The sequence below is a fragment of the Scardinius erythrophthalmus genome (assembly GCF_964197995.2).
Source record: "Scardinius erythrophthalmus genome assembly, chromosome: 9".
Lineage (NCBI taxonomy): Eukaryota > Metazoa > Chordata > Actinopteri > Cypriniformes > Leuciscidae > Scardinius > Scardinius erythrophthalmus.
In genome coordinates this window covers 49,261,511-49,283,459 of record NC_138229.1, presented here as the reverse complement: position 1 = coordinate 49,283,459, position 21,949 = coordinate 49,261,511, and the positions used below count along the sequence as shown (strand labels likewise).

The window sequence follows — 21,949 nt, the reverse complement described above, 5'->3', positions numbered from 1 at the left end:
TCTTGTAAATATGTTTTGCTATTTTATTAAAAAGGTTACAATTACAACAATAATTACAATTTCAACAATATTTCAAGTGTACTCTTTCTTTGTAAAAAAAAAAGATTATAGGCCTACATTTTATCTATGTATTCATTACTTTGAATATAGCCAACATTGGAACATCTAACATCTTAGTTGATGACTTTATTTTTGACAAAAATAGTAGGCTATTTTATATATAGAAGTTGCAAAACAAAAGCTTATTTGACGAGGCAGTATATTCTACAGTAAGAACTGTACCCAAATCTACTAAACAAAATGTTGTCTTTCATATTTCGCCTGACTGTAACGTTGTTTTCATGAAATATTAGGGCATATAAATGTTAATTTGCAGTTTAATACGTTGCTTATACAAATAGCCTACATTTTATTTCAACATATTTCAGTCGATTTTTACTCATCTCAGTATAGCAATACAGTTTGCTAAAACATCATCATTCATTCACACACGCGATTTAAATTTAACTTCTGGCTAAGATGAAGTTGACGATAGGCTTTTGACTCGCGATCTTCGCAGTAGGCTAGTGAATGCACCGGAGAAATGCACATTTATTAGGCTACATAGTTTTTTGTTTTGGATGGTTTTGTTTAGAACCAGCTTTCTGTAAATATATTTCACATTTTTTAGACATGTGAGGCGAGTAGGCTACGGTCTGGTTAATGATGATCTCCAGTTCAAGCACCTCATGTTGTTATTGCTAGCCTATATTTACTTTAAATCCAGGAAATTTGTTAATGAAAAAATTATTAAAATTAAGATACAATTGATACAAAACGAAATTCGTTTTAAAGAAAGGATTTGTACTTTCTGTTTTGAGGTCTCTGTGAAAGTTTGAAAGTCTTTTAGTGTTTTTTTTAGAGCGCTTGCGTCCATAAAGGAGAACTGTCACGTAATATTGTTTTTTGCCAGCTGTGGTAAACAGCGCGCATCTATGCCGTTCATTCATTCATGAACAGAAACCCGAGAAGGAAAAACTTACTAGTATTCCTCAGCTTGTATTCCTCGTATTCCTCATTATTCCTCACAGCGCTGCGAGATGGTGTAAGCAAGTAATGTTCTGAATACACTTGTGTTTTGGTTTTCTCGAGCTGATATGGGGGCGTTCACAGGATTGCGCAGATTACCTCAGCCATTTGCGTTTGAATAGCGTGCGCTCTCCGTGGGCGGAGTCACATTACATTTGAATTAGCTCTAATGAGGTCAACTGGAATCGCTCTCTTTTAATACAGATTCCACAAGATGAGAATATTTGTTTTTTATATAAATTACTTCATTTAAAAGAAGAGAATTCAAGCTTCATGCCTGTGTGTCTGTATGCCTGTTTGACTGAGTTATTGCTCATTTTCGGACACGTTTCAGAATGGACTACACTGGCAGAGAGAAGGCAGAACTCGCCTCGTATTTATTTTTCTTTATTTGGCAAAAAGCACAAAAATAATACACATTTAACAGAATCGATTGATGTATGAAACTTGTTTTTAAAATCAAAGTCAAAAGAGTATTTTCGGGTCTCAATTCAACTCATAAGGAAAAAAGCGAGCAGATCACGCCGGCGTGATTGTCGACCTCTGAGGGTTAAAAAATGATTAGCTGACTTTTCCTTTAACCCCCTGAGGTCGGCTATCGCGCCGGCGCGATAAAAAAAGAATCAAAATACTAATATTAATTTTTACCTTATATGCTTCTGTTATACATCAGTCGATCAATCCTGTTAAGTGTGGTTTTTTTTGTGTATACTCAAAATAAAAACAAAGTGTTGTGCTTTTCGCCAAATAAAGAAAAATAAACATGATGCGAGTTCTGCCTCCTCAAGTGTAGTCAATTCGAAACGCGTCCGAAAATGAACTGTAACTCAGCGAATACTCAGTCAAACAGGCATACAGACACACAGGCATGAAGCTTGAAATCTCTTCTTTTAAATGAAGTAATTTTAATAAAAAACTAATATTCTCAGTTTATGTAATCTGTATGAAAAGAGAGAGATGTCAGTCGTTCTCTTCTCAGCTAATTAGTTTTAATGTGACTCCCCCCACGGAGAGCGTGCGCTATTCAAACGCAAATGACTGAGGCATCCGTGCAAACTGTGAACGCCTCCATATCAGCTCGAGAAAACACATCAAGTTTATTCAGATCATTGTACTTGTTAATACTGTCTCACGGCACTGTGAGGAATAATAGCCTACTATCGTAATAATAGTAATGGTAAATGTACCTCAGAGGTGCTGGTATTTCGAGGAGCAACGGATAAAATACTGTAGTAGTTTTTTTTATTCTCAAGTGAATCGCGTTTCTGTGTGTGTGTGAATGAATGAATGAATGCCAAATATGCACGCTGTTTACCACAACTCGCAAAAAGACAGTTTAAATTTGAATCACGTTTCTGTGTGAATGAATGATCCGCTTTTAGCAAACTATACTGAGATGAGTAAAAATCGACTGAAATATGTTGAAATAAAATGTATTTGTATAAGCAACATATTAAACTGCAAATTTACATTTATATTTCTTATATAAACGAAAGACATTTCGTTGACTAGTTTTGGATAGATTATAAATTTTTACTGTAAAATATTTGCCACCTCAAATAAGCTTTTGTTTGCCAATTTTTGCTCATATGTTAAATATAGTTCCCTTTCGTCCTGGGAACTCCAACGTGTCGTCGGGGAGTTCCCTGACGAATTGGGATCACGCTAGGGAGACCAACTGCCTACGAGTGAATTAAAACGAGCCAATGAAATTGGCATGCAGGACTTGCATTCCGCAGCCCGCCTATCAGCGCGGGTATAAAATACGGAAGCAACGCATGCATAGTGCTTTTTGCTTCGGAGCCGACCGATTGTGTCCTCTCTGAGTGAATGAGCTTTAAGATTGTATCTATCTTACGCTCTACGAGTCTGCTGTTTCGGGAAGGGATCTCTCTGTGTTGGCGTGACGGCGTTTCAGCGACCGCGCGATTTCCTGTCTGCCGGCTGCGTCTACACACTTGTTAATTCAAAAGCTGTTTTCACAGCTGGTAAACGGTTGAGTGCGCACAGCGGGCTTGCAGTTTCCCCGCTTTGTTGCCGCGTTGGGTCCCTGTGTGCTTCAGCACAATGAAGAGAGTACTTTCTTCCTGAAAGAGCAACACGAGTGAAGATCGCGTCCTTTTCAGGATGACGTTTCACTCGTGTGTTTCTGGATGCGATCGTTTCCTGTCCTCATATGACGGTCACATTCATTGTTTCACATGCCTAATCAGTGTGTGAGACTGTGTTCGTGGGTGGTTCATGTTCTCTCAGGAGTGCATGACCACGTCGGCATGTTGTTCGTCTCCCCTTTTTAAAGGCTCGAGCCACTCAGCGTGCCGTGTGCCGTCGAGCGCCGGTTGACAGCGTGGGTTGTCACGGCAACCCAGCGCGCGTCATTCGGCGCTCAAGATGCGCGGTCAAGATCAAGACTCGCGTGCCTCTATGAGGTGAGTCCCTTTGCTTGTTTCCCGATCTAGTTTCTCTTCTGGTGCACCAGGAGAGGGCTACTTTGGCAAATAACATTGGTGATCTGAGGGTTACAGTGCGGAACGTCTCGCCAGGTGAAAGACCCACACGAGCTTCCCACTCCTCTCTAGCGCATCACAAACATGCTGAGACTGTGTTCGTGGGTGGTTTGTGCTCTCTACATGAGAGCATGACCACGTCGGCACGTTGTTCGTCTTGCCTGAGGGCTTGAACGCTCAGCGTGCCGTGTGCCAGCGATGGTCACGTTCACTGTCTTGTATGCCTGGTTGACGGCCATGATCGCTGTTTCACATGCCTAATCAGTGTGTTGAGACTGCGTTCATGGGTGGTTCATGTTCTCTCATGAGTGCATGACCACGTCGGCACGTTGTTCGTCTCCCCTTTCTCGTAAAGGTTTGAGCCGCTCAGCGTGCCGTGTGCCGTCGAGGCTTTGAATGGGATTTTGGTCCTTCTCATGAGGGACCAGGCATTTCATTCAGGGCCCCAGGGGAGGACAGATGTTGATCGCTACATCGGAGAGAGGGCTTTTATACTCTGAAAATGATGCTGAGTTCCTACTGTAATGGTGTGTTCTCATGCTGAGTTCCTACTGTAATGGTGTGTTCTCATGCTGAAGATTCAGACTTGACAGCCACACTTCCTGGGTCTAAAGTACCTAGATGCGTGTGAAAAATGTTTGCAGTATGGAAGCATTTTGGTGCCAATATGGCAAGCCAAACATGCCTAAATCTGCAGAAGTTTTTCCTCTCTCACTACCCCTGAGACATCAAGTCATCAGGTCAGCATTTTTGGTTGTAATTCTATGAGACATCGTAGTATTACCTGGTCTCCACTGTTTATTGTTGCAGCTCTTTACAATACAGCGAACACCCATGATTGTAAACTATAAATTTACTATCTAGTAATTGCTGGCTCTATTACTCCAACTCTGAGCGAACTCTCTGCTCCTCACCACAGGGCGTCTCGTGTGCTGCGCTAATCACTCCGCCCAAGTAACATTAGCTGTGTGTCCTACGCCTAGTGAGACTATAGTTCCCAGTATTTATATGATTAAATATGGTCTCTGTCTCATATAGCCTTGCTATTTGTACACGCTGTGACTATACAGATCACAACATGTGAATAGGAAAATGTTTGCATTATTTTGTCACTTATTGGGATTAGTATGCTACCATTATCCATTTACATCCAGTCTTTGTGCTAAGCTAGGCTAGCGGTGGGTGCGTCAAATAACACTTACAGAACGCACAGAAATGAAAAAGGTATGTATGGACTTATCTAACTCTGGGGGATACTGTGAATAAGCTAAAGTCCCAAAAAGTCGGAGTGTTCCTTTAAATAATGTATTATTGTGTCTTATGTGAATGATTAGGCAGGATAGATTTTCACATCATTTTGGAGAAAACCTCTAGGGCTAGGCGACGACATCCATTAGTCAAAAGTCTTATTGACACATATTTAGTATTTTGTGTTTTGTGGCCTTATTTCAGAAACTTTCTTTTTTAGTTTTTTCAATAACCATGCATAAACATTATTCTCTCAAAAATGAAAACATGTACATACATGTTGCTCACATATTATGGTAGCCCTGTTTGTGCTAAATAGAGTGTAATTACACCTTTGCCATTAATATGTTTATAAGCAACTGAAAAAAGCACAAATGTCAGGGCATGTCATAACATCTCAAGGACTCCAAAAACACCTCAGACCCCAGAGGGTTAACTGAAGCGCAAGAAGTTTACTTGGCTTGTCACCATTTTAAAAAAAAATGCATGTTTAGTCTTCAGCAATAACTTTTCTGCCTGATGAGTTGATAACATTAAAATCAGATTGAAATTTGAGTCTTTTTTTCTAAATTTCAGGATCTTCCTTCTTTGTTTGAGTTTAGGTCAGGGAGTAGAGAGAATATTTCCTGAATAAAAGTTTGGTGCGTATATATTAGCCAGAGTCACATTTAAACCATAAAGAAGGCCTGAAACAATAACATATTTACCACCGGGATCTACTAAGGTTTGTGAAGGAGAAAACAGAATACACTTGTTGATAATAATTGCCACCCCTCTAGATTTACTGACAACTTTAGAATGATTAACTTGTCCAATCCATTTCTTACTAAAATCTAGCATGATCTTTAAGTGGGTCTCTTGCAAAAAAAAAAAAAAAAAAAAAGAGTATTTAAATGTTCTAAATGTGACATCATCTTCCTGTGTTTGATTACATTGTTTAAACCTTTGACATTCCAACTGGTAAAATGAACACATGAACCTCCTGACTGAGCATTGAGTAAGCTAGTGGACATTAGTTACAACAACAACTAAAAGATACATGATGAAAACATGAATAGTGTGACTTTCTTCTGTCTTGACATATCTGAGATTCTGAGATTAACCCTCAGAGGTCGACAATCACGCCGGCGTGATCTGCTCGCTTTTTTCCTTATGAGTTGAATTGAGACCCGAAAATACTCTTTTGACTTTGATTTTAAAAACAAGTTTCATACATCAATCGATTCTGTTAAATGTGTATTATTTTTGTGTATACTCACAATAAAAACAAAGTGTTGTGCTTTTTGCCAAATAAAGAAAAATAAATACGAGGCGAGTTCTGCCTTCTCTCTGCCAGTGTAGTTCATTCTGAAACACGTCCGAAAATGAGCTATAACTCAGTGAATACTCAGTCAAACAGACATACAGACACACAGGCATGAAGCTTGAATTCTCTTCTTTTAAATGAAGTAATTTATATAAAAAACAAATATTCTCATCTTGTGAAATCTGTATTAAAAGAGAGCGATTCCAGTCGACCTCATTAGAGCTAATTCAAATGTAATGTGACTCCGCCCACGGAGAGCGCGCGCTATTCAAACGCAAATGGCTGAGGTAATCTGCGCAATCCTGTGAACGCCCCCATATCAGCTCAAGAAAACCAAAACACAAGTTTATTCAGAACATTACTTGTTTACACCGTCTCGCAGCGCTGTGAGGAATAATGAGGAATACGAGCTGAGGAATACTAATAAGTTTTTCCTTCTCGGGTTTCTGTTCATGAATGAATGAACGGCATAGATGTGCGCTGTTTACCACAGCTGGCAAAAAACAATATTACGTGACAGTTCTCCATTATGGACGCAAGCGCTCTAAAAAAAGCACTAAAAGACTTTCAAACTTTCACAGAGACCTCAAAACAGAAAGTACAAATCCTTTCTGTAAAACGAATTTCGTATCTTTTGTCTATCTTCGTATCGATTGTATCTTAATTTTAATAATTTTTTCATTAACAAATTTCGTGGATTTAAAGTAAATATAGGCTAGCAATCACAACATAAGGTGCTTGAACTGGAGATCATCATTAACCAGACCGTAGCCTACTAGCCTCACATGTCTAAAAAATGTGAAATATATTTACAGAAAGCTGGTTCTAAACAAAACCATCCAAAACAAAAAACTATGTAGCCTAATAAATGTGCATTTCTCCGGTGCGTTCACTAGCCTACTGCGAAGATCGCGAGTCAAAAGCCTATCGTCAACTTCATCTTTGCCAGAAGTTAAATTTAAATAGCGTGTGTGAATGAATGATGATGTTTTAGCAAACTGTATTGCTATACTGAGATGAGTAAAAATCGACTGAAATATGTTGAAATAAAATGTAGGCTATTTGTATAAGCAACGTATTAAACTGCAAATTAACATTTATATGAACTAATATTTCATGAAAACAACGTTACAGTAAGGCGAAATATGAAAGACAACATTTTGTTTAGTAGATTTGGGTACAGTTTTTACTGTAGAATATACTGCCACATCAAATAAGCTTTTGTTTAGCAATTTCTATATATAAAATAGCCTACTATTTTTGTCAAAAATAAAGTCATCAACTAAGATGTTAGCTGTTCCAATGTTGGCTATATTCAAAGTAATGAATACATAGATAAAATGTAGGCCTATAATCTTTTTTTTTTTACAAAGAAAGAGTACACTTGAAATATTGTTGAAATTGTAATTATTGTTGTAAGTGTAACCTTTTTAATAAAATAGCAAAACATATTTACAAGATAGATGTAAGCAAAATCTTAAATGGTCAATATAAGTATTTTTCTAAATATATCTTTTGTCCTTGCATTGTGGCTCAGTCAGTTGTCACACCTGAGTGAATAACTCATCATTATGCAGAGTGGGTGGGACATTGTATTCTAAGGTGTAAACCACTCCTCGTTCACGCCCCCCTCGCATATTGGCTTTCCAAGCAAAACCTGTTTTACATCAATTTAAATCAATGTATGGTTTTATGTGAACGATAAAGCAAGACTATTTTCACATAATTTTGAAGAAAAAATTCTAGGCGAGGACATCCATTAGTCAAAAGTCTTATTGACACATATTTACTATGTGTTTTGTGGCCTTATTTCAGAAATTTTAGTTTTTAGTTTTTTTCAATATCCATGCATAAATATTATTCTCTCAAAAATGAAAACATGTACATACACATGGCTCACATATTATTGTAGTCCTGTTTGTGCTTTATAGAGTGAATTTACACCTTTGCCATTAATATGTTTATAAGCAACTGAAAAAAGCACAAATGTCAGGGCATGTCAGAACATCTCAAGGGCCCCAAAAACAGCCCAGACCCCAGAGGGTTAAGTGAAAGGACAAAGAAAACGCAAAAGGAAAGGAAAAAAGGAAAAAAAAAAACATGTACTACATTAGTACGAACATTACTCATTATCACACAACACAAACTTTCTCTCCGCTGAACTTTCGGAGAGAACTCCATAACAAATTGTAAATATATTAAGAAATAGGGAACAAACCACAGTTCACAGACCGCATATGAAATTGTTAATAATAAAAAGTCAAAGTTTCATGGTCTGTAAATGTTCATAATGCAAAAAAGTCAATAGAGTCTGATACAACGTAGACCTTTAATGACATGACATGGCCCAAGCTCACTTGCAGGAGTTCATGTGGAGTAGCATTTACTACAGTTGACTCAAACTCAGCTCCTCGAGGGCCAACGCCCTGCAGAGTTTAGCTCCACCCGAAATAAACACATCTGATCCAGCAAAGTCATCAGGATTACTAAAAACTTTCAGACAGGTGTTTTGAAGCTGGTAGGATTTAAACTCTGCAGGACAGTGACCCTCCAGGAGCTCAGGTTGAGACCACTGATTTACTGTGAACTGAGACACTCTGACACACTGAAAACACAGGATCATGAGTTGCTTGTGTGTAAATGAATACAGTGCCATGCTTCACTCTGAAACACAGAGCATGTCAGTGTTAGGTTTATTGACTAGTTTTGGCCACTAGAGGCCCTCATTGTGTTTCATTTCAGTTTCCCACCATCGTATCATGTGTTATTGTTCTCACCTGTGCCTCATTTCCTGTGAGTGTATTTAAGTAGCTCGGTTCCTCTGTTTTTTTGCTTAGTGTTTGATATGTTGAGACCAACCTGTCCAGTCTTCGGTAAATGTCTCCTGTGAATTAATTTGATTTATTTGCTCTATGTGATTTTCTGACATTTGCTTTTGTTGTTCTCATATTTTCTCTTTGACATTTTTAGATGTTTTTAATTGACCTTTTCGGGAAACACTCACCCTCTTGGCTTTTTGTATTGACCCCTTGGAACAACTGGAGTTATAGTTTTGGAATAACTTTATCATTAGCCTTCTACATTCAGCCCTCACAGCCTAGTTCTAACCTTGGTCCTTACAGTCAGAATGTATATTTATATGAATACATCACAACCTTCACAATTTGACATTCATACTAAGCCATATCCTGTTCTCTCAACAATGCATTGTTAGTATTAATAAATAAAAAAATCCCAGCCAACTGATAAGTAACTCTGTTTCAGTTAATCGCCATTTGGTGTGGTGTTAATTGTGAACCCTGGCTGAGATGCTAACTGTGTCCTGCACACAGCCACTAGATGGTGCTGCTAGCATGTTAAGTGCTGTCAGAAGCAAATCATGCATGAAATGGAAGCATTTTACACTTTTAGTAACTGTTGCAAATTCAATCTTCATACAGTCCATTCCCTTCCCCTCACCCCAAACAATATTGTTATTAAACTTATGCAGTCCATGTGGGTCATACGTCTGTATAAATATGGAAAAATATCAGCAGTGCTAAGCGGCCGCTTACCTTGCTTACTGGTTAAGTCACCCACTGATTATAGCATGGTTAATTATTTTAAAACCATTCACCTCAGTGTCTGCAGCTGACAGTTTGGACTCTTCAGTCCATCAGAAAGAAGCTTCACTCCAGAATCCTGCAGGTCATTGTTACTCAGGTCCAGCTCTCTCAGAAAGGAGTTTGAGGATTGTAGAGCTGATGATAAACTCTCACAGGACTGAGCTGTGAGATTACAGCTGTGTAGCCTGTGTAGAGAACAAAGCAAAGAGCAGTAGTAAAGTTTATTAGCGTTTATAATCTGGAGCTTGAAAAAAAACCTTTAACTGTAGTGAATTAAGCACAGCTAAAACAATTATCTCTTCATAAAACATCAAATCAGCATTTATTTTTATACACATTACTTTTATTCATTTTTCTAAACTGTCTAGGCCTGCAAAATGTTTTTAATTGGCCTTTTTGGGAAACACTCACCCTCTTGGCTTTATGTATTGACCCCTTGGAACAACTGGAGTTACAGTTTTGGAATGACTTTATCATTAGCCTTCTATATTCAGCCCTCACAGCCTAGTTCTAACCTTGGTCCTTACAGTCAGAATGTATATTTATATGAATACATCACAACCTTCACAATTTGACATTCATACTAAGCCATATCCTGTTGTCTCAACAATGCATTGTTAGTATTAATAAATAAATAAATCCCAGCCAACTGATAAGTAACTCCGTTTCAGTTAATCGCCATTTGGTGTGTGGTGTTAATTTTGAACCCTGGCTGAGATGCTAACTGTGTCCTGCACACAGCCACTAGATGGTGCTGCTAGCTTGTTAAGTGCTGTCAGAAGCAAATCATGCATGAAATAGAAGCATTTTACACTTTTAGTAACTGTTGCAAATTCAATCTTCATACAGTCCATTCCCTTCCCCTCACCCCAAACAATATTTTTCTTAAACTTATGCAGTCCATGTGGGTCATACGTCTGTATAAATATGGAAAAATATCAGCGGTGCTAAGCGGCCGCTTACCTTGCTTACTGGTTAAGTCACCCTCTGATTATAGCATAGTTAATTATTTTAAAAACATTCACCTCAGTATCTCCAGCTGACAGTTTGAATTATTCAGTCCATCAGAAAGAAGCTTCACTCCAGAATCCTGCAGGTCATTGTTACTCAGGTCCAGCTCTCTCAGAAAGGAGTTTGAGGATTGTAGAGCTGATGATAAACTCTCACAGGACTGAGCTGTGAGATTACAGCTGTGTAGCCTTTGTAGAGAACAAAACAAAGAGCAGTAGTAATGCTTATTAGTGTTTATAAACTGGAGTTTGACAAAACCTTTAACTGTAGTGTATTAAGCCAAGCCAAAACAATTATCTCTTCATAAAACATCAAACCAGCATTTATTTTCACACACATTACTTTGATTAATTTTTCTGAACAGTCTAGGCCAGCAAGTCACCCATTTAAAATGAAGGCAATAACAAAAGACTAACAGTGTTTATAAATGAATGTAAAGGAGACTCTTACAGTGCTCTTCTGGTGTTTTTGATCACTGGCAGCAGTCTCACCAGTGCTTCATCAGATCTTCTGTATTTATGCAGTTCAAACTTCTTTTGAGTCTCTTCTGACATCTGTAGCACAAACACCAGACCAGACCATTGAGCAGAGGAGAGATTCTGTGATGAAAGTTTTCCTGAGCTCAGATTCTTCTGGATTTCCTCCACAAAGTCATCTTTCAGTTCACTCAGACAGTGGAAGAGATTGATGGTCCTCTCTACTGATTCCTCCTTCTCTATTTTCTTTTTGATATAGTTAACAGTGTTTTTCATGTCCCCTGTTTTCTGTTCCAGTCCTGGCAGTAGTCGCTTCAGGTCACTCTGATTGGACTCCAGACCCAGAAGGAACCGAAGGAAAAGATCCAAGTGCCCGTTCTCACTCTGCAAAGCTTTGTTCACTGCAGCATTATGAAGCTGAAACAGTGGCTTTTTGGACAGTTTCCATGTCAGTTTTTCTCTCCTGGATTGAAGAAATAGGTCAGCTTTCTCATCTTTGCCCATCATAAACACATAAAGAGCAGCAAGGAATTCCTGTACGCTGAGATGTACGCTGTAAACATTTCTTGTTGAATCCTTTTCCTCCTGAAACATTCGAGTGCATAACCCAGAGTACAACGATCCTTCACTGACATCTAGTCCACATTCCTCAAGATCTTCTTTGTAGAAAATCAGGTTTCCTTTCTCTAGCTGTTGAAAGGCCAGTTTCCCAAGCTTCAGAATAATCTTTTCAAAAGACACTGCATTGGAATTAGGTTCGGACTCATCACAGTATTTTTCTTCCATCTGTTTCTTCTGAGAAATTAAGAAGCTTGTGTACATCCCTGTGAGAGTTGTGGGAGTTTTGGCATTGCTCTTTCGAGCCAGTAGAGGCTGAAGAACAATAAGAGAGATCCAGCAGAAGACGGGGATGTGGCACATGATGTACAGACTCCTGGATTTCTTGATGTGACTGATGAGGTTTCCAGCAACCTCAGGACTGCTGTTATTTTTGAAGTATTGCTCTTTCTGCTCATCGTTAAATCCTCGCACCTCTGTCACTTGATCAATGTAGTTTCGGGGTATCGGACTGGCTGCTGCTGGTCTGGATGTGATCCAGATGAGAGCAGAGGGAACCAGATGTGCCTTGATGAGGCTTGTTATAATCTTACTCACTGTTGTTTTTTTGTGAACATCTGTAAATCTGCCACCCTCTTTATAGCTCAAAGGGAACCGGCATTCATCCAGTCCATCAAAAATGAACAAGACTTTACCATCATCTTCAGGAAGAGAGGGCAGTTCTTTAGGATCACTAAAGAAGTGTTCATGAAGCAGTTCCATGAGACTGCGGTTCTCTGTAATAAGGTTTAGCTCACGGAATGGCAGAGGAAAAATGAAGGTTATTTCCTGATTTTCTTTTCCTTCAGCCCAGTCAAGGATGAATTTATTGACAGAGACAGTTTTTCCCACTCCTGCGATCCCCATCGTCAGTACTTTTTTGTTTCGTTTAAACATGTCATTACACTTGATTGCTGTCTCCTTGGCAGTCAGTCGGTTGTGATTTGATTCGATCTGTATCACTTCATGGTCGTTCACTCTTCCTCCAGTCTCATTCCCAACCACATATAAATTATTGTAAATATTGTTCAGGTATTCCCGATGACCCGTCTGTGAATTACCAACTAATATCCGCTCGTAGTCCGGTTTTAATTTGTCCTTCAGTCTGCGGCTGGTTTCTGTGTATTCACAAAGAGTAGTTTCTCTATCATCTGCAGTTGAGCCTTTTAGAATGAGGGGAAAAACAGCAAAAAGTAAGTGATTGTGTTTTTCATAAATTCCTGCTTCTACTATATTCAAATGAATCACATTCTTACTGCTATAGTGTTTATATGCACATCTTACACTGATTATGGTGAAGTTGACAACATAAATGATGGAAATGCCTTGATTAATACTTGAATGCGATTGGAATTGTATTTATCAGATTGACACTATTGGACTCGGAATAGTTCACTTAAAAATGAAAAAACAGTCATCATTTACTCACCCTCAAGTTGATTCAAGCCTGTATGAATGTATTTTAAGAACTGATTTTCCTGCTAAGACAAAACTCTCCGTGCAATAAAGCAATAAAACGCACCCTGGACAGAAGATCGAGAGCACAGGAAATTGTCTTGTCCAAACTTATCTCCTTGTTTATATATGCATCCCCCTCTCCCTCCTCAAGTCACTAAAAGTTCACTGAGATTGTCTATATATCACATATGATGTATCTTGTGAATCTATTGTTTTTCCTTTTCATTGAATTATTCTGCATTATTCTGAAATCATTATTTTACTAGACTAAGCGGAGGCTGGTGCTAACTCAGCTCTGTGTCCAGGATAGGTCAAACTAAAGGCGCATATATGAACGGAGCAGTGGCACGTCATCTGAAGACCTTTTGATTTCTGTCTATCACTGACTTGGCAAGTTGTATGGAAATGGCTAAATAAACTACACTTTTTTGTATGAGTGAGCAGTAGCCAACCGACTTAAGAGGTATTAGCAAACCCTGCACCCTCTGACCAAGATCAGACTGGCGAGGCTGTGTCCGTGAGATCCACGTAAACCCGGGGCGTGTGACGCTGTGCAGCATCGGGTCCCTTAATGAATGAATAATTGAAAGTATGGGATACTCTGAATAATCAAAGATCTTAATTAATTTATAATCAATATTTATGACTATTTTTTAATAAGAAACACAATCTAAATTTGATTAGCATTTGAAATTAGAGACAGATAAAGTGTTGAGCTAAAGTAATATTGAAACTAAATTTCAATAAATTAAGTGAACTTCACTGGAGCACTGAAAAAACATACACGCATTATCCCTCTGCCCATACCATTGGATTTCCGTCGCTGGGCCAATGGGTGGTCTTTACAGTATTTTTTTTTCTACTGTGGAAGTCAATGGGGCCCATCAACTGTTTGGTTACCGACATTCTTCAAAATATCTTCCTTTGTTTTAGCAGAAGAAAGAAATTCATAAAGGTTTGAAACCACTCGAGGGTGAGTAAATGCCAGAATTATCCTTTTTAGGTAAACTATTCCTTTAAGGCCATGCTGACCAAATAATGAAAAGCTTTTTGATCAAACATTGACATCTAGCACACCAAACAAGACATGAGACTGTATTAGGGTTATGCATATGTAGAAGTTGCTTGTAGAAGTTTTATTTCAAAAACTTGAAACTTGTAAACCATTTAACCATTCGTAAATATGACTAGACAGTCTGTTCTAATAAATGTACTTGAATAAGATCTGCTGCTGTTCTTCTTGGCTAATTGTCGCTTTCTGTTTTATTTTCTCTTGTTTCCATGTACAGACGGGGATTATTTACCCCTGATCTCTTCTGAATGAGCTCCAACAGCTGCAGACGTCTTCATATTGCCTTCAGCCTGACTTGAGTGTGTGTGAGAGAGAGGATCACTCACTGGGAAACATAAGTCACATAAACACATCAGCAGAGCAAAGTTCAAGTCAAACCATTAAATTGGTAAACAATCAATCACATTACAGAGTGAATTAAATGTTACTTTGCTTGTGTTTGTTCTCCAGCTGCCCAGCCAGATTGTTCTGGTTCATCTTCCTCAGGACCTTCACTGTGATGTTCACAGTTTCTTCTGATCCAAAACATGCTACCATCTTATCCACTGTGTCTAAGATATCTGCTTTCTCCATTTCAGACTTTGATATACACTCATGATCCTTCTCTAAGTGCCACTTAAACGTCTTCTGTTCAGCTTTTACCAGTTTATTCAGTGAGTTTAACAGCAGCTCTTTAACAGACGCCATCACCCTTCACAGATTCACAGCTGCAGGATAAAAAGAAAAAGATCTGAAGTAGTGTCACTCTTAACATGATGACATAAGCGCTCAAAACATGCTGGCAATGAATACCCTAGCAACAAAATATTTAGCACAAGTTCACCCTGTAATTTCCAAAAGTCATTGTGAAAATCGTCTCGGTTACATATGGTAACCCTCGTTCCCTGAGGGAGAGAACGAAGACGTACGTTGTGGTGAATGACAAATAGGAATCCTATTCGTCGTTCACCACGACGTACGTCATAGTGACCGAACGATAGGGAATGTCTCAGTTACAAATGGTAACCTTCGCTCCCTGAGGGAGGGAACGGAGACGTACGTTGTAGTGACCGAACGATAGGGAACTATTTCTTTACCACCTCATATTCTCTGTTTTAAATTTTTCCCTTTTACACTTTTGCCATTTGTTGTCTCAACATTAAGGCAGTCTATGCTCTAGTAATGTTACTCTAAACGAGTTATCTGACAGATTTATCATTTTGACACTAGAATTAGTTGATTTCTTCGACGATGCATCATACTACTACAGTAGTTAAGCAGTGAGTAACGCCGTTGTACAGGAAACATAGTTTAGATTGTTGAATGGCAGGGTTGTCCATCACCAAATTACACAAACATCTCATTAAAATGTCTACAAAACTATAAAACTGATCTGAGATCAGGTAAAAACCATAAACACAGGTTTATTGGGATCGGCCCCCAACAGCGAACCATCGAAATTTCGAAACATTTGGAAACAGTTGTGACGTAACAAAGCCCTTTTTTACTGAATTCACGTGATGAAAGCGGCCATCAAGACACACATTTGATTGAATAAGATCCAAACTAGAGTATAAAGACAGTATCTCAGCGCTCTTTGATGCAGAATTGTTCTTTTTTCTTTTTTTTTTATTGTTTTTATTATAGGGCCGATAGTAGAACCTCGGATTCAGGAGGAACTGTGTGGTTTTCGTCCCGGTCGTGGAACACTGGATCAGCTCTATACCCTCTACAGGGTGCTGGAGGGTTCATGGGAGTTTGCCCAACCAGTCCACATGTGTTTTGTGGATTTAGAGAAGGCATTCGACTGTGTCCCTCGCGGCGGCCTGTGGAGGGTGCTCCGGGAGTATGGGGTCCGGGGCCCTTTGCTAAGGGCTATCCGGTCCCTGTACGACCGGAGCAGGAGCTTGGTTCGTATTGCCAGCAGTAAGTCAGACTTGTTCCCGGTGCGTGTTGGACTCCGGCAGGGCTGCCCTTTGTCACCGGTTCTGTTCATAATTTTTATGGACAGAATTTCTAGGCGCAGCCAGGGGCCGGAGGGGGTCAGGTTTGGGGACCACACGATTTCATCTCTGCTCTTTGCGGATGATGTGGTCGTGTTGGCCTCATCAAACCAGGACCTCCAGCATGCGCTGGGACGGTTTGCAGCCGAGTGTGAAGCGGCCGGGATGAGAATCAGCACCTCCAAATTCGAGGCCATGGTCCTCAGTCGGAAAAGGGTGGTTTGCCCGCTTCAGGTTGGTGGAGAGTTCCTGCCTCAAGTGGAGGAGTTCAAGTATCTCGGGGTCTTGTTCACGAGTGAGGGAAGGATGGAACGGGAGATTGACAGACGGATCGGTGCAGCTTCTGCAGTAATGCGGTCGCTGTACCGGTCTGTCGTGGTGAAGAAGGAGCTGAGCCGCAAGGCGAAGCTCTCGATTTACCGGTCAATCTACGTTCCTACTCTCACCTATGGTCATGAGCTGTGGGTCATGACCGAAAGGACAAGATCCCGGATACAAGCGGCCGAAATGAGCTTTCTCCGCAGGGTGGCTGGGCGCTCCCTAAGAGATAGGGTGAGAAGCTCGGTCACTCGGGAGGAGCTCAGAGTAGAGCCGCTGCTCCTCCACATCGGTCAGTTGAGGTGGCTCGGGCATCTTTTCCGGATGCCTCCTGGACGCCTTCCTGGCGTTCCGGGCATGTCCCACCGGGAGGAGACCCCGGGGAAGACCTAGGACACGCTGGAGAGACTATGTCTCCCGTCTGGCCTGGGAACGCCTCGGTGTCCCCCCGGAAGAGCTGGAGGAAGTGTCGAGGGAGAGGGAAGTCTGGGCATCCCTGCTTAGACTGCTGCCCCCGCGACCCGGCCCCGGATAAGCGGTAGAATGGTTGGATGGATGGACGTTTTTATTATGCAAGTACAAAGAAAACAGAGAGATAGAGCAACTTAAAACCTGGTCAACCTGGTTTTCCATCCAAGTATTAACCAGTACTAAACAAAATCCTCTGTGCAGTAGGGGGAAAAAACAACAACAACCAAACAACAAAGAAAACACAATGCACATTCCCCTTCACTTTATACATACAGCACTCTTTTCTTTTTCTTTCTTTCTTTTTTTTCATTTTTTCCCCTTTTCCCTTTTACACACAAGACAAAGGACAGCAGACAAACATGACAAACCATTTAGACACATTCCAGAACAAGTTACAACACACAGGACACGTCACACTAACAAGTCAAGTCAAGTCAAGTCAAGTATATTTATATAGCGCTTTTCACAATACAGATTGCATCAAAGCAGCTTCACAGCATTAAACCAGAATAACACAACAAGGTTTGTTTCTAGTGTAAATTTATTGATTGATAAAATTAAATTAATATCCCCAAAATATCCCCAACTGAGCAAGCCAAAGGCAACAGTGGCAAGGAACCGAAAACTCCATCAGGTGACCTAAAGGTGTCCTAAAACTCCATCAGGTGACCCAATGGAGAAAAAAAACCTTGGGAGAACCCAGGCTCAGTCGGGGGCCAGTTCTCCTCTGGCGTTTATGAACTAGAGGCCAGATTTTAGTTTGAACAGTAAGATTTAAAATGTTATATGAATGCCTGGCTGAAGAGATGCGTCTTTAATCTAGTTTTAAACTGGGAGAGCGAGTCTGAGCAACGAACAGTATCAGGAAGGCTATTCCAGAGTTTTGGAGCTAAATGTGAAAATGCTCTCCCTCCTTTGGTGGATCTGGATATTCTAGGAATGACCAAAAGCCTCGAATTTAGTGATCTTAAAGAGCGCGATGGATTATATGGCGATAGAAGATCCGTTAAATAGGCTGGAGCTAAGCCGTTTAGAGCTTTATAAGTCAGTAGCAATACCTTGTAATTAATACGGAACTTTATAGGTAACCAATGCAGTGATGATAAAATCGGTGTTATATGATCATATTTTCTTGATCTAGTAAGAACTCTAGCGGCTGCATTTTGGACTAACTGTAACTTGTTTATTGAGGATGCAGGACAACCGGCTAACAAAACAACCGGCTAACAAAACAAAACAAACTGATCTACCAAATTCATAATAATAATAATAATAATAATGTCTCAATCACACACACATGCCCACACACACACACACAAATTACACTGGTGGTGTTCCTTAACCCTTTATGACCTACCATAGAACAGTTCTGCCAGAGTATATCTTTGTATTTTCACATGCTGTGCTGTCATTCTTTTGAGCATTTTCATATGCCATACATCAAAATAATCCTTACTCTCCCAGTTTGAAGGCTATATTTGTAATAAATCAATAGTAACTAGATAAATATCTCAAAAGTGCAATAAACAAAAGGAAAAATAAAAAAATCATATTTTTTTTCTACATATTTTATTCAATACAGAAATTTGCTAAATGCCAACCTCAAACTTGTCAATGTGAAAAACGTGCATAAAACAATTTAAAACTATACAGAATTGATTTGAACTGTTTACATAAATTAGTTTCTAAGATACACTCATTTAAAGGTCTGTACAAATTGCGTAATATGCGTTTACAAATACAAAAGAAAAACAAACAAAAAACACAAAAATGCATTGCACATCATTTCTTTCTTTGGCTGCATTCCTGGCTTTCTTCCTGATAAAACAATTTAAAACTATACAGAATTTATTTGAACTGTTAATTAGTTTCTAAGATACACTCATATAAAGGTCTGTACAAATTGCGTAATATGCGTTTACAAAAACAAAAGAAAAACAAACAAACAAAAAACCACACAAAAATGCACCTCTTTCTTTGGCTGCACACACCTGGCTTTCTTCCTGGGACGGATCTATTCCTTCAAGAAAGTCGGTTTCGTCCTTGAAACGGAATCTGGAGCCGATGAGCAAACGGAGAGTTCATCTTCATCGGACGCAATTAGTATTGCCAAAACAACCGCGTCCGTGTACTTTCATTTAGACTAGACGTAATGTTACGTGCGCGCGTGTGTGTGTGAATGTTCTTGCATTTGTAAAAGAGTATTTGTGAGTGTGTAAAGGAGAAATAAATGATAAAATGAAGCAATGATAAAAAGACAATAACGAAAAGAAAGAAATATACCGGTACAGCAAATGGGAGTCAAACGCATGGTCAAATGACGCAGCTTGTGACGTCACAACATGTGACAACCTTTGGGGTCATAGTGCACAGAACGTAATACGTCAATGAGCATCGGAAGATGTAGCTATCAATCGCAGATCTACAGAACATGTGTGCAAAGACGTGCAATGCATTTTTGTGTGTTTTTTTGTAAACGCATATTACACAATTTGTACAGACTCATTAGAGGGTGAAAACAACGCAACAGGAGCATGTTGGAGGCTTGATCTGAACATGTTACATCTCTGGTTTTGAATGCAAAAAGAGTTATTGAGCTAGCGATTTGGTTTCAGTTTCTATAGGCTCTTAAACAGACACACGCAAATGGGAGCGCCGGCGCTCCCATCGGTTTTAAAGGGTTAAATAAACTGTGAAGAGGAAAAAAATAAAACAATAATAATAATAATTTAACATTGCCATGTTAGATTTACAAACAAATAAAATAAAATACAGATTGAGTTAAGCAGAGCTAGCGTTGGGCTAATTACAGAGCATCAAATATTGGTTTCCACACAGAGTTGAACTGTTTTTGTTTATTTTTTTGTTTATTAGCGAAAGCGGTCATATAGGGATTGTCAAAGTTTTTTTTTTTTTTTTCCCCCGTCACCTTACTGAATTTTTCGTCAACGATACCAGGGACACCGAAGCACCGGGGAACATGAAATTTGGTGGGCATGTAGCCCCACTAGACTTCTAAGGAAAAATTTCGTTTGGTGCCCGGGGGCCACTCCCCCCCCGTGCTGGGCCCCCCCAAACCCCAAAAAATGCAGTTTTTCCTAAATAACTACCTGAACCGTGGCACCGAGGATGAAGAAATTTTTATGGTATGTTGGTCTACTAGACTTTTACGGAAAAATTTCGTTTGGTCCCCGGGGGCCACTTCCCCCCCCGCGCTGGGGCCCCCGTAAATTTTTCGTCAACGATACCAGGGACACCGAAGCACCGGGGAACATGAAATTTGGTGGGCATGCAGCCCCTCTAGATTTCTAAGGAAAAATTTAGTTTGGTCCCCAGGGGCCACTCCCCCCCCGCACTGGGCCCCCCCAAACCCAAAAAAATTCAGTTTTTCCTAAATAACTACCTGAACCGTGGCACCGAGGATGAAGAAATTTTTATGGTATGTTGGTCTACTAGACTTTTACGGAAACATTTCGTTTGGTCCCCGGGGGCCACTTCCCCCCCCGTGCTGGGGCCCCCATAAATTTTTCGTCAACGATACCAGGGACACCGAAGCACCGGGGAACATGAAATTTGGTGGGCATGTAGCCCCACTAGACTTCTAAGGAAAAATTTCGTTTGGTCCCCGGGGGCCACTCCCCCCCCGCGCTGGGCCCCCCCAAACCCAAAAAAAATGCAGTTTTTCCTAAATAACTACCTGAACCGTGGCACCGAGGATGAAGAAATTTTTATGGTATGTTGGTCTACTAGACTTTTACGGAAAAATTTCGTTTGGTCCCCGGGGGCCACTTCCCCCCCCGCGCTGGGGCCCCCGTAAATTTTTCGTCAACGATACCAGGGACACCGAAGCACCGGGGAACATGAAATTTGGTGGGCATGTAGCCCCACTAGACTTCTAAGGAAAAATTTCGTTTGGTCCCCAGGGGCCACTCCCCCCCCGCGCTGGGCCCCCCCAAACCCAAAAAAATGCAGTTTTTCCTAAATAACTACCTGAACCGTGGCACCGAGGATGAAGAAATTTTTATGGTATGTTGGTCTACTAGACTTTTACGGAAAAATTTCGTTTGGTCCCCGGGGGCCACTTCCCCCCCCGCGCTGGGGCCCCCGTAAATTTTTCGTCAACGATACCAGGGACACCGAAGCACCGGGGAACATGAAATTTGGTGGGCATGCAGCCCCTCTAGACTTCTAAGGAAAAATTTCGTTTGGTCCCCGGGGGCCACTCCCCCCCCCGCGCTGGGCCCCCCCAAACCCAAAAAAATGCAGTTTTTCCTAAATAACTACCTGAACCGTGGCACCGAGGATGAAGACATTTTTATGGTATGTAGGGCCCACTCTTAAGGGCCCACATCAACCTGGCCCATAATCAGTCATTTGTGATTTGCGCCCCTCCCATAAAAAATGAAAATGCAATATTATTCTGCTTTAATCGCCCCTATCTTCAGTGGAGATGTTCAGAACTGCACCATATTTCATGTGTATGATTAACTTGACATCCTCTGGGGGTATCCTCTGCTAAGTTTTGTAGAATTTCATCCATGGGGGGGGTATAAAATAAATTCATTTATGTGCACATTTAGTGACTGTACACTCATCGGCCTGTAGATGGTGCTGTTGAGCGAAGGGTTGCTGGTTTAGGATGATACTGTCACACACACACATGCAGGAATACAAACAAATGCAAGCATGCACACACACTGACATCCACACGCACAGACACACACCCATACACACACATACAAATCCACATGCACAGACACACATACATACACGCACAGACACACACACAGACACACACATACACAAACACACACACACACACACACACAC

The 21,949-nt window shown here is 40.3% G+C and overlaps 1 protein-coding gene across 1 annotated transcript in view; it reads right to left on the bottom strand.

The window, feature by feature from the left end:
- LOC308695755 (NLR family CARD domain-containing protein 3-like) overlaps positions 1-14,635 on the bottom strand; it is a 30,131-nt gene extending 15,496 nt beyond the window's left edge. The window contains exons 1-4 of the mRNA XM_081373950.1: positions 14,581-14,635; positions 11,196-12,981; positions 10,760-10,933; positions 9,746-9,919 (exon numbers count right to left, since the gene is read on the bottom strand). Of these exons, the coding sequence (XP_081230076.1) occupies positions 9,746-9,919; positions 10,760-10,933; positions 11,196-12,981; positions 14,581-14,626 (2,180 nt within the window). The 5' untranslated portion in view covers positions 14,627-14,635. The remainder of the gene's footprint in view (positions 1-9,745; positions 9,920-10,759; positions 10,934-11,195; positions 12,982-14,580) is intronic.
- Between the last annotated feature and the right edge of the window lie 7,314 nt (positions 14,636-21,949).